We start from the raw sequence: 13,697 nt of genomic DNA on the forward strand, positions 1-13,697 counted from the left end.
GGGGAGGTTACAGGGGCAGGTGGTCCTTATGCTGCATTTGGTACAGGGGGAAGCTTTCTAAGAGGGCCCAAGCTTCATCTTTTGCATAAAGAATTTCCTAGCTGGAAATCCTTACAACTCCATAGATACTTGTCTTACCTTATGTTGCTTGTTTTTTTTAAATAACGTGTCAGTGGAGATGCCACAAGCAGATAATGGAAAATAACAGTTCTGACTGCTTTAACCAGTCAGGTTGTAGAGAAAACAAACGGAACAAAAACATCTAAAAGCAGAGACTTCATAAAAAATGGCTCAAAGGCGTGAGGCCAGCATCACCAGTGACAGGCCTATAGTAGTCCTTGTTAAAAATTCTCCTGCCTGAGAATTGTATAACAAGAGTCATGCATACTGCTCACTTTTGTAGTAACAAACACTGATTAAATTCTCAGAATGTGAGGTACACTAGCACTGCCCATACTCCAGATGAAAATCAAACATGGAGAGATCAAGTAACTTGGGCACAAACCAAGACAAAGAGCCTGTAGTCAAGACAGGAACGAAACCCTGGGCTTGCAGAGGCCCAGTCCTGTGCCTGAACCACAAGAGCACATGACTCTCATGATCCTGCACTCTCCTGCTGGAATTTTCTTACTCTAGTTATACCTATTCTCATGCAGCGTGTGAATATGCCAGGTCTTGAAGCCTTAAGAATTTAGTGGGTAGTTGAAAGGGATCCTGTGCCTTTCAGAAGAGAAGGAAGGAAGAAGGCTGAGTTCTCCTAGAAACATCCTTTCCCCTGAAACTTGCCCTTATCATGTTAACAATATTTCCTTTACTTTCCAAGAGCTGTTTTGAAGAGATAAAACCTTTACATGAACAAAAGCATTTATAATTCAGGCTAAAAGAAATCCAGCATTATAATAATTCATACACATATGAATCGAACAAAAAAAAAAAAAGTGTGCCGGTTCAGAGGGTGCAACAAGCAACATAAAAAAATCAGAGCAAAATAAGCCATTTCCTGAGTGGTAAGTTGCTGAGGCTGCATTTCATATTGCATTGAATTAAAATATTCTCTGCTTTGCCGCCTCCTTCTCCTCCCCGCTTCCTAGTGCAATGCTTTCCCCTGCACACCCTTTGCCCAGCCTGTAGAGTACAAAGCACTCATCCTTTGGTCGCTGTCAGCTGAGGACAATGACTATGCAGGAAACTGCATACAAACTAGGTATAGTTCTTAATTTTTTTTTTTATTAATTAAGTAATAAATTTAGCTAAGTAATAATATTGAAGTATCTGTTGTATGAGTTTTAACTTGTGGGCTGTGAACTGGGAGTATGGGAATAACAATATTTTGGGATGATGCAGTTTCATTTAAAAACTAAGCAAGAAATTAATGTTATTTTAAGATATGTGAACAGCAAATATACTGATTGGAATAAAATTCTTATTAATTGTAGTATCCTTGTTAATGTCATCCAAGTCCTAAAACAACTATACCTCCAACAAAGAAGTACCTTAACATGAAGCAGTCGTCTCCCCTGACATTCTAGGACATCAACACACTGTGTTTCTAAAGAACAACTGAAAGTAGCAGATTCCCAAGTTGACATTTCTTCATAAGATCACTGATACATTAAAGTCCTTCCCCAAGTACTTTCAGCAAGTGTAGCACAGCAGATATTTAGCTTGGAGGAAAGCCACAACAGATCTAGATTTACAAAAGGATAAAGGCACCAAAAACTACTACGGTGTGTCATACAGCAGGATTTTACAGTGCCACTCAAACAGCAGAGAAACCTCTGTCCTCTCAGCATCTACAGAGTTCTTTAATACAGCTGTTTTCTCTACTCCCCTCTGTAAATTGACACCAAAGTTATATCAAGCTGCGCCCAGTATAAGATTAAGGTACAGTAGTTCATGAAGAGCAAGTACTAAATGTTTTGGAAATTGCCATGTCAGCAATTAAATTTCCGATGTATCTTTCAAACAGTTCAAATAGTAAGGACAACACTATTATTTCTGCATATAGCTGGAAGAGAGAAAAGCCTCAGATTCTCAGCTGTAACACACCAAAAACCAACATAAGCTCTATGGTCACCCCATGAATTGGAAAATTCTCTGATCCAAATGCTCTTGAAAATACGCTTTGAGCAAAGAGGGGTGTACCCAGTCTAGCCTGGACATTTCTATGTCCATGTCTGGACCCTAGTCTTCCCGTGCAGCTTCTTTACCTGGACACTTAATAAGGAAAGAATACCATCACAGAATCAACTGGAGATCTGTAGCTTTATCTCATCATCAAAATTTAAGCCACATCTTTTCTTCAGGTAGAAACTTTGCATAACACATCTCAGAACAGCAGTGAAGCAGAAAGCAGCATCCCAGTTGTTGAATTTGGCTCCAAAAGCACCTGCTACTCACTTAGATTTGGAATAGAATTGCCTTCAATGACATCTGTCTGCCTTCCTACCTGTTCTGAACAGTCTCATGACCTATGGGGAGGCAAGGGGTCTATCAGAACTACTCCACTGCTATGAAAGGACAGATCACAATCCATGGACCTGTCAGTTTCTCACTAGATCAGTGCCCCAGCTGTGCCACGTTAGCCCTAGGAGAATTGTGAAATCCACATGAAGGCATCTGAGGTGAACCAGTTAAACAAGTCCAGAAATATGAGTCTTGACCTCAGCCTGGAAGAGGTAATGCTTGATTATAGCAAGGGTTTGACTCTCTCTTCTCCAAAACCCTGAATCTAACTATTAAATAAATATGAACATATTTAATATAGTGTGCCACCAGAGGGGGAGGGAGAGGAGGAGAGTATTGCTATTGTATATTCTAAGCAACAGATGAAGAGGAACAGAGTCCAAACATCAGGAAACTATTAAAATGAATACATTCCTAGTTTCTTCTTAATTAATTCAGCATGTCCAATTTTGTATCAGAGAAGGGAAAGGAAAGATTTTGACCACTTCCTTTTATCTCAAGCTGTTTGGAAGAGTATGATCTCGTAATGCTGAAAAGAAGTGCCTCACTGCATCCCAGCAGGCGAGTGTAATTTTAACTCTTCCACATGCCTAATTTGATATGCAAATCCCTATTTTCTGTATGTCATACAGTTCTTAAATTACACAGCAAAGACCCAGGTTTGCTTAGGCACACTTCATCTCCACTTTCTAGCCCCACTCTGTTTTTTACTTTGTACTGCATTAAACATTATTTTGAAAACAATTTTCACTATGCAATTTCCTAAGTGAATTTTTTTTCAGTTTGCTTCCTTTGTTGCACAATTTAGTATCTAGTTCAGATTTTAATGGTTTCCTTCACATGCATAAGGACCTGTTCTTGAAACTTTAGGTTTTGGGTTTGACAGAGTTACGCAATACTTTCAAAAGAAGGTTCACTGGGCAGCTATTTATATGCCCAAGTAATTTCATTGTTTTCAAGGTCCTACAGGAACAAGCATATTAAAGCTGTGTTTGGCCACAAGCATAGATAGCCCACGTGGGAGCTCTTTCATGGTCATTCAACAAGCAAAGAGTAGTATGTGCAGGTAAAATAAATCCTTGAAATACAGTCAACCAAGATAATTATTTGCAACTTTCCTTAACAGAAATTTGGGTAGGGTTGGAGGAGTTCTGTGGCTCTGAAAATTTACCAGACACATTAAATGTTTGATGGCTGCTGTTGCCCTGTATATGACACATGATATACTAAATATATAAGAATACCTAGAATATTCATGTGAACATTTAGGAAATGCAGAAGTATATCTGAGATTATTTAGAATTGTGAAGGCAAGGGGAGTTTGCCCTTCTATTAAGGCTTCACTATAGGGACAACAGGTTTCTATGCAATACAGTATGCACTCAAATGTTCTGCTATGGAAAGGATTGACTGAAAAAAAAATGAGTGCTATTTGCTTGTTTTTTTCATAATAGCATTTATCTAAGTGAGATGAAGGTCAAGGTTCCACTATGCTACACAAGCTACATTACCATAGGTAGCCCAGAGTGATTTATTCAATGCCACAAGAACTGCAGAAGTGGCAGGAAACAGCAAAAGGGCCTTTCCCCACTGCAGATGAAGAGCTGAGGTACAATTTTACCAGAAACAGAGAGAAAAGCTCTTAAGGCTCTATACTCAATCCAGGTGCTGGAAGTCCAACACCAGTCCCATCACATGTTACCATTCTACCAAATACTTCTGTCTTCTACTGTTTGCATGTATCAATATGTCCTTTTTAATCTGGACAGAGGCCTGTGAAAGCAGCATGCTATTCATGAACAGATTTGTTTACTCAGACTGGATGGTACTGAGCATTTACATGTTTCCTATATCTATATTAGCTGTGGAATGATGAGTAGGACTGGCAAAGAAAACCCATACTATCAACCTCTCAGACCATTCAGTGTTGGGTCATTGACACACCAGATAATTGCAGAATTGCCAATTAGCAACTATTCAGCTTCAAACTAACTTAGCATAGTAATGATATCATATCTTTGCTCCTGACAGCATGGCTAGGACTCCGAAAAATCTGTGAAACCAGATATTGACTTAACTGTTGGAATGTTTGCCAAGCCAGATTCTCGGATTTCCAGACTATGATCAACATGTCCATGACAACTATGCCTATTGATTTAATCATCATCAGAAACTGTATGTGTGTTATTAGCAACAAACTGCTAAAGCTTTCTCTTGGTTTACCTTTGTGGAAACTAGATCAAAATCACATTTAACATACACGACACTGTTGACAACACTGGTTTTTCAAAGTAATCAAGAGGTACATATTCAAGCCATACATTGGGCTTCTGTCATATAAAGATTTACCTGTAAAATTTCATTGACACAGTTTAATCAATATGCTTTTAAATCTTCCCAAAAATTAAGACTTGGGAAGTGAAAATGTTTGTTGCAGGAGAAATAGGGTATTTCTTTAAGAAAAAAAAAAGTATTCTGGTTTGTATAGCACACTGCACAAACTTGCATGTTTTAACATTCTGCTCCTGGGAAATTGAGTAAAGTACACGTTACTTGACTGTAACAGCTTCATTATTTGGGACCTCAATGGCACACGTGTGACAAAAGGTTTCAGATCAGCAACAACCAGTGAGCTTCAATTCAACTCAATGAAATGTCAGTTTCTATGGATGGAGAGGTGGGAAAACCATACAGAGGACTCCCCAGTCAGAGGTTGAAGTAGCCCTAAGCCATGCCACAGACAAGTCTCCTAAGAAAAACCCAGTGCAATAAAACACATACTGGCCTCCTCTTTTAAGCTACACAAACAAGCTTAAGTTTTCTTTCTTTTTCAGGCTCAGATATAATTTTACCTATCATAAATCTTTAATCTGAAATATCCAATGCAGCTAGAAGTTCCATAATTCCTATTGTTCAGCAAACCAAATAAAACTTTCTATTTAAATAGTAATGCTGTAGTGAAGAGCCTTCCTGACCATTATGCATTTTTTCCCTTAACAGACCTGTATCAAGACTTCTGATGATATCACTAATACACAAATTAAACTGGAGACAAAGCCAAAAAAGCATTAGTTTGGTTTCTGTATCCCCTAGATGCTCTTTCTATATTGCACATACTAATTAAAGATGTACTGCCTCTTGGTTTAAATCAGTACCTCAGAAGTCTTCAGTGTCAGACATCAGCAGTGTCATTCCTAAACACATCACCTACCTGCCTCTGTTGACACTCAAGATTTAGATGAACACAAAAGTAAGGAAGGACAAAGTAAAACAAAGTTGACCAATCCAAAGATTCCCTTTTGTGTGTCATTTCAGCATAAGTGTGCAAGTGTGTCCTCATTCTTTACACAGTATGCGCAGAGCTGAGACAAGTGAGAGCACTTCTGTGAACTTTCCAATGCTCTGCAACTTGCTGCAGCCTCAGGACTAGAATGCCACAACACCCAGTGCACTGAATCCATCCTTATGCTTTTCATTTTCTAATTGAACCTCTTGGGGATATGTTATCATATCTTTATTAAAAGATATGACAGGCACATACAGTAATAGAGCATTTTTAATGCCATCTCCCAATTGTGCTGACTTTCAGTTGAGAGTGCTGGAGTATTCACATTTCAAAATACAACTCTAACCCTCCCACTCCCACAAACCACTCGGGAGCCAGTCAGTGCATCAAGCTGTTGTTTGCTGTTACCCCTTCCTCTTCATTTGATGGAGCATGCTTACAAGCAGACCCTCGGAGTTCTTCTCTGAAGGGGATCCACCTACCAATGTTAGGCCAATTTCATCTTTTCCTGTGCTGTACAGAGCCCTTTCAGCTGTGTAAAACAAACTTGGGGGGAGATGAGGGGAAGAAAAGCATTAAATTGTGTCTCTGGATTTTGCTTTGAGGAAACTCAGCCTCATGTTGTTTATAATGAATCTAGTTTTAAGCAGGGCATGTTGGGGGAGGGGGGCATGTTTTGTTTTTGCTGACTCTGCAAACTGATACTTTGAGGCAATTGTTTAGGGAAAGCAGAGAATCCTTTATTATGTACGTCATTGCCAAGTGACTTGGCAGATCCCTCATGAGATGCACTCTCTGATAGGTTGACAGAGAGCTGGACTGGCCAGTTACCAGCAGAAAAGCTCAACTTAAACGCTTTTAAAATCTTATGATGGCCAATTTGTGGTTTTGGCTCAAGAAAGAAAGAAGACGAAAAATAGAGACAGCTGGGTGTCAGTGAAGGATGGAATATTGAGGTAATTTTTGTTACTGTGCCACACAAAATTCACTGGCTTTATAGACTGGTTATTTCCAGCCAAGGCAAACACACACACTGACTAGGTACACCTGCAAAGGTGATGGCAGTTGTGTCAGCTTGTCCAAAGTCAAAACATCACAAAACTCCCTAAAACCTAGATCTTGACATTGAGACATACTTCAAGCAATGGCTGGTTTCTGGTCCTCCTAGCAAAATCTGTTTGGTTTTGGTCCTCCCCAAAGGCCTACCTGTCCAGGATGCAGTAAATCCTTTAAACATCCAAATGAAGACACACCGAGTTTTTGCAGCCAAGGATAAAAACCAGGCCAAAGATTAACCTGGGCCTACAGGCAATGGGACAGTGTATTTTAATATGGTAAAAACAAAATATTGTCATGCTTATGAAAAAAAGCATAATTTTGCCAGATTAACTCTGCACATAAATAAATAAATCCCTACCTGCAGACAGAGTAAGAAGAGAATGCTCAGTACAGGAATTGCAGGACCTAAATACCAACCAAAGCCTATTATTAACCACCATTCAAATGGAGCTGGGGTGGAGAGAGAATAGGAGGCTAATGGTTTAAACAAGGTAAATCCCACATTCTGTAAAGTAAGGATTTTTAGGTTAATACCAAAGGACAGAATGTGTTTTCTTGCTCTCTTTCGGCATTTAGTTAAGGAAAAACCTCTGGTGAAAATAGTTCTTGCCCTCCAACTGAATGAGCACTGAGATACCTCAGTTGCAGGGTGGCCAGGTGCTTGAGGACCCTGTGGGCAGGGCTGACTGCTTCTGTGCCAAGGAGCAGACTGTTTCTTGGAAATGTTTATGCAATTCAGCTGTGCTCCTGATGAAGCCACACACTTTAAAGTAAAAAAAAAACCAACCAAACAAACAAAAAAAAAAATGACCCAACAGCTACAAAAAAAACCCAACAACAAACAAACCACAACGCCCAGCCTCAGATCTCCCAGGCCATTAGTGTATCTCACTCAGATTTCGCCTTCTACCAAATACTGTCAAATACCTGCTTTGTTTGCTTCTGCAGGGTGGAGGGAGTTGGAGGGTTGCCTTCACTGCTGTCAGTGGTTCCTAATGATGTTTCCCACTAGAGAAAGTGAGCTTGCTTGTTTGCAAGTCTAAATTCCCTGTGGGGCACAGCTTGGGAAACTGAAGATATGGGAAGGAAAATAATATCTATCAGGGCAACGCATAAATATACATAAAGCAGAATGGCAAAACACCTACGGAGAATGTTGTAACTTTGCCAACAAGCTAATTAGAGTCACTGACTGAAAAGGGAGCTGTGACAGTCAAAAAGTTAAAATAAAAATAAATCAAAAGTTTAGTCTAGCAATTATAACAGGAAATAACCAACAGAGTCAGGCCTTCTACATTCTTTTCCTGGTTCTGCTTCCGATTTACCAAGAAAGTTGGAGAAGCCAGATTTTAAAAGTAACTTTTAATTTGAAAAGCCTCCATTTCTGATTCCTAGCTGTACACACAGAGGACTCCACAGATCAGTATCTTCAGTGCTCCCTGTTCATTTGTGAGGGCAGAGCGTTTCAGGGCATTGGTGTCTCTGAAGTCACGTATGTGACCTGGACAAAGCCACAGTCACTGGCCCGCCCAAGTGGCCGTCTCTGAAAGTTTCCCATCTGGGAATTGTGGCTGGCACAGCATATCGCTGGCGGAGTCTGATGTTTAAATGCTCTTTATGGCTGACATAACTTATTGCTGTGGGAGTGTTATGTTCAAATGCTCTTTGTAAACATTTACAAGACTTCCATGATGCACTCCGTCTCCAAAGTCAGTACTATTTCTTTTGGAAATAATGAACCCTGTGAACTGCACATTTTCTGAAAGGACCGCTGCTTGGTAGGGGCACTGAACTGCATTTTCAAGTCTGGCTGCCGGAGGAGTTTACATAGAGGGTGACTTAATCAGAGAATCAAAAATAATTTGTCTTCCATTCAATAACACCTCCCCTCCAATAGAAACTGCAGATGAAACAATCTGTGATGCCTCAGGACGAGAGGGCAGGTCTCTAAAACACAGGAGCTCTCTGGACACAGGGCTTCTGTTCATAACAATTTCTAAATGAGGAGAGCATGTGGTTTCTTACACTGGGTAGTGCTATGAGCTCTTCAGAGGCAGAACCAAATTAAGTATCCAAAATAAGGATGTGTCCATAAATTGACATTTTCCTGCGCTACATTCAGTTGCAATCTCTCATCCTTATCAAGGGACACCATGGGCTGGAGAGCTACACTCTGAGTGCCTGCCAGCACTCACTTAGTTGTGGAAGTCTGAATGTTTCTCACTACAGCAATGCAATATTTTTTCTTCTGTGCTATACTACTGTAAATATGTGTGTCCTGGTCAGCTTGACCTTTGCTGTCAGCCAGGATATTTACAGTGGCTTGTCAGAAGCAAATTACTGTAGAAGTTTGCCTTTTTGTAATGGAGGTTGCTACTGAGCCGATCTTCTAAAGACTTGCTATGCTGAGGAATAAGCAGGGAAAAAAGAGAGAATGTTGTTTACTGACACTACAGAAAGAAAAAAAAGGCTGGAGTAGGTTTGGTGTCCCCTGCTCTTCCACCCACAGCATGTGGGGGAGAGCGCACTCAATGTTCCTTTCCCTTCTTGCTCCCACATGCGACCCAGGAGGTAACACAGTGTTCACCATCTCCAGCAGCCACTGGAGCCTGAGTCTCAGTGCTCCTGCCAAGCTCAGGTCTTCTGCCAACCACCTGCTTGTGCAACCCGTGTTTTCACGTAGAAAGCAATTTGGACCTACACACTGAGAAATCGTACAAACTCCCGAAACAAAAACAAATGCCTTCCCAGCATGATGGCTCATTTCACTTTTGTAAACTTTATCTGGAAGCCTTAAAAAAGAAAAGCTGCTTAGGCCTGACATGTAAGTAAGGCACAAAGAACCCTTTGATAGGTGATCATAGTACAGGGCCACTATACAGGCAAAGTATCTCCCTCTAGGCAGCAACAAGCTAAACACAGTGACAGGGACAGTGTCTCAACACCTGCTAGGGACTCTGGGAAAACAGCTTCCTCTTTACAGCTATCCTAGCACAGCTGGATGCAGCACCCTCATCTTCACATACCTCACCATATTTTGTTAAGCACAACACACAGTTTTAGTGATTGAATGCATGTATAAAAAATAAACCTGGTATTTGTGTATGGTCATTGTCAACTCTACTGGCTTCCCTAGATAAAAAGGGTTTCTTTAAGGGACATTTAACATTCAGACATCAGAACACACCATTTGAGAATCCTTTCCTGTTTCCTTCAAAAAGCAAAAATAGCGAAATCATTTACCAAGAGCCAGAAACCAGATAAAGTTAATAAAAGTTATTATTTCCACTAGTCAGAATGTCTTTCCTTCATACTGAATCCCAGTTCGTGCACTCCCATATGATAACATATAGGCTGTGAAAAGCAGAACTATTTCAAATCTTCTTAACTACAGGTTTTTAGTGAAAAATAGACTAGATTTCTAAACTGGAATTTCTAGTAAAAAAGTAGTTCTTTATTACTAATGAGCTACCCCTCCTAATGATATATATATTGCTGGTGATATATACTCAATAGAGATGATTTTATCATAAGGAAAACTATTTATTCAAAAAGTGAAAGGGTATATTTCTAAATACTCAGTGTCATTAACAAGTGTTATGTTTTCTTGAACTTTTGAATACTTCTTACCATTCTCAGAACTGTTAAACTCTAGCTTCAACATATGAACTCTTCATTAAAGGGACATGTCCTTCATACTTTCCTTCAATATCTTCTGCCCAAAGTTTCCTAATTTAAAAAATGTTTATTTTTCTACTACACACACCCACACCCACCCATTTTCAGTCATTCATTGCTACTTCCCTTTGTTTTGTAGGCTCGTCCAAAAGGAGAAGGCCTGACACCGTACCAGGGCAAGAAACGCTGCTTTGGTGAATATAAGTGTCCCAAATGCAAGAGAAAATGGATGAGTGGAAATTCCTGGGCTAACATGGGACAAGAATGTATCAAGTGCCACATTAATGTTTATCCTCACAAACAGGTAGGAGAAATGCAGACCTGATGGCAACAGGCTTGGAGCTAGGAATGCTGTTGACTTTGTAAAGCATGGGTAAGACTTAAAAAGAACTTGTCATGGACTGCAACACACCACAGAGAATGTATCCCAGATTAGCTGTCTCAGTCCTGGAAATCTGGACAGGTGTCATCAGAGCTGCAAAATTGGAATGTTCTTTCTTTCAGTACAAGTACCTCAAACCCAAACTCTTAACCTGCCTTTATTATGGAAAGAGACTGGGGCTTTTCAATCATAAGAGTAAAAAGTTCAGCAATAGCAATCGGCCTTCTAGTTCTTTTGATTCTCTTCATATTTACACAAATTTATTGTTTCATTCCACTGGTGTCGGCAGAATTACTTCCCATGTGTACTGCTTTTTTTGCTTGTTGGATTTTCTCAAGGGGCTATCTCTACTTACAAAGAGTGGTGATAAAGGAGAACAATACTAAGATGACTCTTGTCTACAAAATTTGTTGGTTAATGACACTAATTTAACATAAGAATCTCAGACCTTCCAATGCCTCTTGTTCCTTACCTCTGTCTAGAAAGCTTGTATAAAAAATCCAAAATCCAGGCTGAGTCACTTACCACATGCATGGAAGTACAGTCTTGAGGGTGTGAGAAATTACAGGACCATTGATACACAAGACCATTTTAGCACAAGTTTATAAATATTTACCTTGTTTTTCAAAAGTCTTTCCGTCATTTGTGTTGATGTTCAAAGGGTCAAGAAATCATTCAAGAGGTATCCCATCCACACTATACAGGTGGCATTATAGACTTAGAACTGTACATTTTTGTGATAAAGTTTTGCAAGTAGTCCGCTGTGCAGAGCTGCTCCTCGTGGCAGGGCTGGAGGAGTCCAGTCTGCACAGCAGTACTAAAGTCAGACACACACTGTGGGAGGGTTGCAATCTGCAGTGCTTCCATAAGCTATGCTTGCCACCAAGCCACATACAATGCACTTTTCTGGGGAACCATCACAGCATGTGCAGTGCAGCTCTCCACAGTCAACCCCACCCCTGTTTCCATGCTATTCCCTAAGCACATCATAACTCATGGATGTGGAAGAGCGTGTGTCTATCCAGGTGTTCATGTCCCAGCAGCAGGTATTGCAGCTATTTGAGATTTTCAAGACAAGAATGCATTTCAGCTAGGCTTCCCAATATAAATAACTTGTAACCAGTCACTAGTGCTCTTCACCAAAATGTCAACTTTGAACCTCAAGCTGAAAGATTCTATGTCCTCACTGCCTCACCTCCGTCTGCTTCTATTTCTCAGAGTTACCACTGTCATCCTTTCTAGTCCTTTTCATTCTTCCAGAGTTGCCCTGTGCTGCTTCTGACTAACCATAACAGCAACAGGCAGACAGTGAAGGGAACAGCATCAATTCATGCACAGAGCCAGCAGCAGCAGAGAACTACCAGGCTGCAGGAGGTCTGTGGTGCTGCTTGGCACAGCTTCCTGTCTGTTATCCCATACGCAGTGTTTGGACATGCATCCAGTCCACACCAGATTCTCTGAACATTTAGCAACATTTATCAGTGGGGAGCTATTCTGCCCCATTTTGGAAAACATATTATACCTAGTCACTGCTACTTTTATACCAAAAACTGCATTTTGTAAAAGCACAGTGAATGATTTCAAACGTTCAATATTTCTAGTCTGAGATTTAAAGCACGAAAAAGTCTTGTGCACGTAATATGGTTTTATTTTTTTTTAATAGCACTGCTACACCACCTTAACATTTTCTAGATGTTTCCTATTTATTCTTTAGATTTTGATTATCTTGTTGGTACCTGCCATAGCAGAGGCCTCATTCATGTTTGATTTCCTGTACATTTCTAGAGGTTTTTAAGCCCTCATTTCCTTCTCAGTGGATGTCCTTAGTTAATTATGTCTGCCTTCTGCATTTATTATATTGGATCAGAGTATTTGCATTCTCATCTGAATCTTCTACTGGACAGGTTTTCCAACTTAAATAATTCACCTGAGAAAATATCTTGCCTCCCCCTACACACCATGAGTCTCTTGTGTCATTTTAACTCCATTTGAAAAAAATAAAGTGTTGCAGTTAAACAAAACAGCAGACACTACAAAACAGCAATGTCACCACAGTATGTGATGTGATTGATCATAGTACAAATAATCAACCATTTTGTAAACATATAATTGTAACCTGACCAAAAAAAAAAAAGATGTCTTGGAACATGATTTAAAAAATAATGGTCATTTTATCAGCAGGTGAAAATGACTGCTGGTGCCTCAACATGAAGTAACCTTTTGTCAAGTTACAAGAGCTTCCAAAACTATAAAAACTGTAAACATCTCAGCCCATATCTAAAACAGTCTGGGACCACAGTTCCCTGGTGAGGGCATATGATAGAAAGTTTCCATTCAGTATATTCATGAGGAAAACTCACACCAGGTCAAATCAAACCCCCCATTCCACACCTGGTCCTAGGGCAGTGGCAGACACAGAAAGGTGTGTGCGTATAGACAAGACAAAAAAGTCACCTCTAAGGATTCTTCCCCAGACTCTTGTATGGCCTAGTGATTATCTCTGCATTCTCCCAGTTTGTCACCAGACAGATCAAACCTTGCAGAGTCTATTAAACAGCTGAAATCCAGCCACATGAGCCACCAAGCTTTGCTATGTCACTGTAGGAAAGTAGGATACTTGTGCCCAATTTAGGACAAAAATTTGAAAGTCTTATTTCAGGATTGCCCAATAATCATTGCAGTGAATTAGGAGTTTCTTCTCAATTGCCAGGCTTGCCCTTTTCTCCCATCCTTATCTCCACAGCTGTATTTCATCTTCCCCAGCCACTTTCCTAAATCCACAGACTCCCCAGTGCTGTAAGGTTTGTCTATGTCTCACAAAGAATG

At 40.1% G+C, this 13,697-nt stretch overlaps 1 protein-coding gene across 1 annotated transcript in view; it reads left to right on the top strand.

The window, feature by feature from the left end:
- Positions 1-13,697, top strand: part of ZCCHC24 (zinc finger CCHC-type containing 24) — a 108,048-nt gene that overhangs the window by 82,479 nt on the left and 11,872 nt on the right. Inside the window, exon 3 of the mRNA XM_084210907.1 lies at positions 10,629-10,793. Coding sequence (XP_084067033.1) covers positions 10,629-10,793 — 165 coding nt within the window. The remainder of the gene's footprint in view (positions 1-10,628; positions 10,794-13,697) is intronic.

The sequence above is a fragment of the Fringilla coelebs genome (assembly GCF_963513975.1).
Source record: "Fringilla coelebs genome assembly, chromosome: 8".
Classification (NCBI taxonomy): domain Eukaryota; kingdom Metazoa; phylum Chordata; class Aves; order Passeriformes; family Fringillidae; genus Fringilla; species Fringilla coelebs.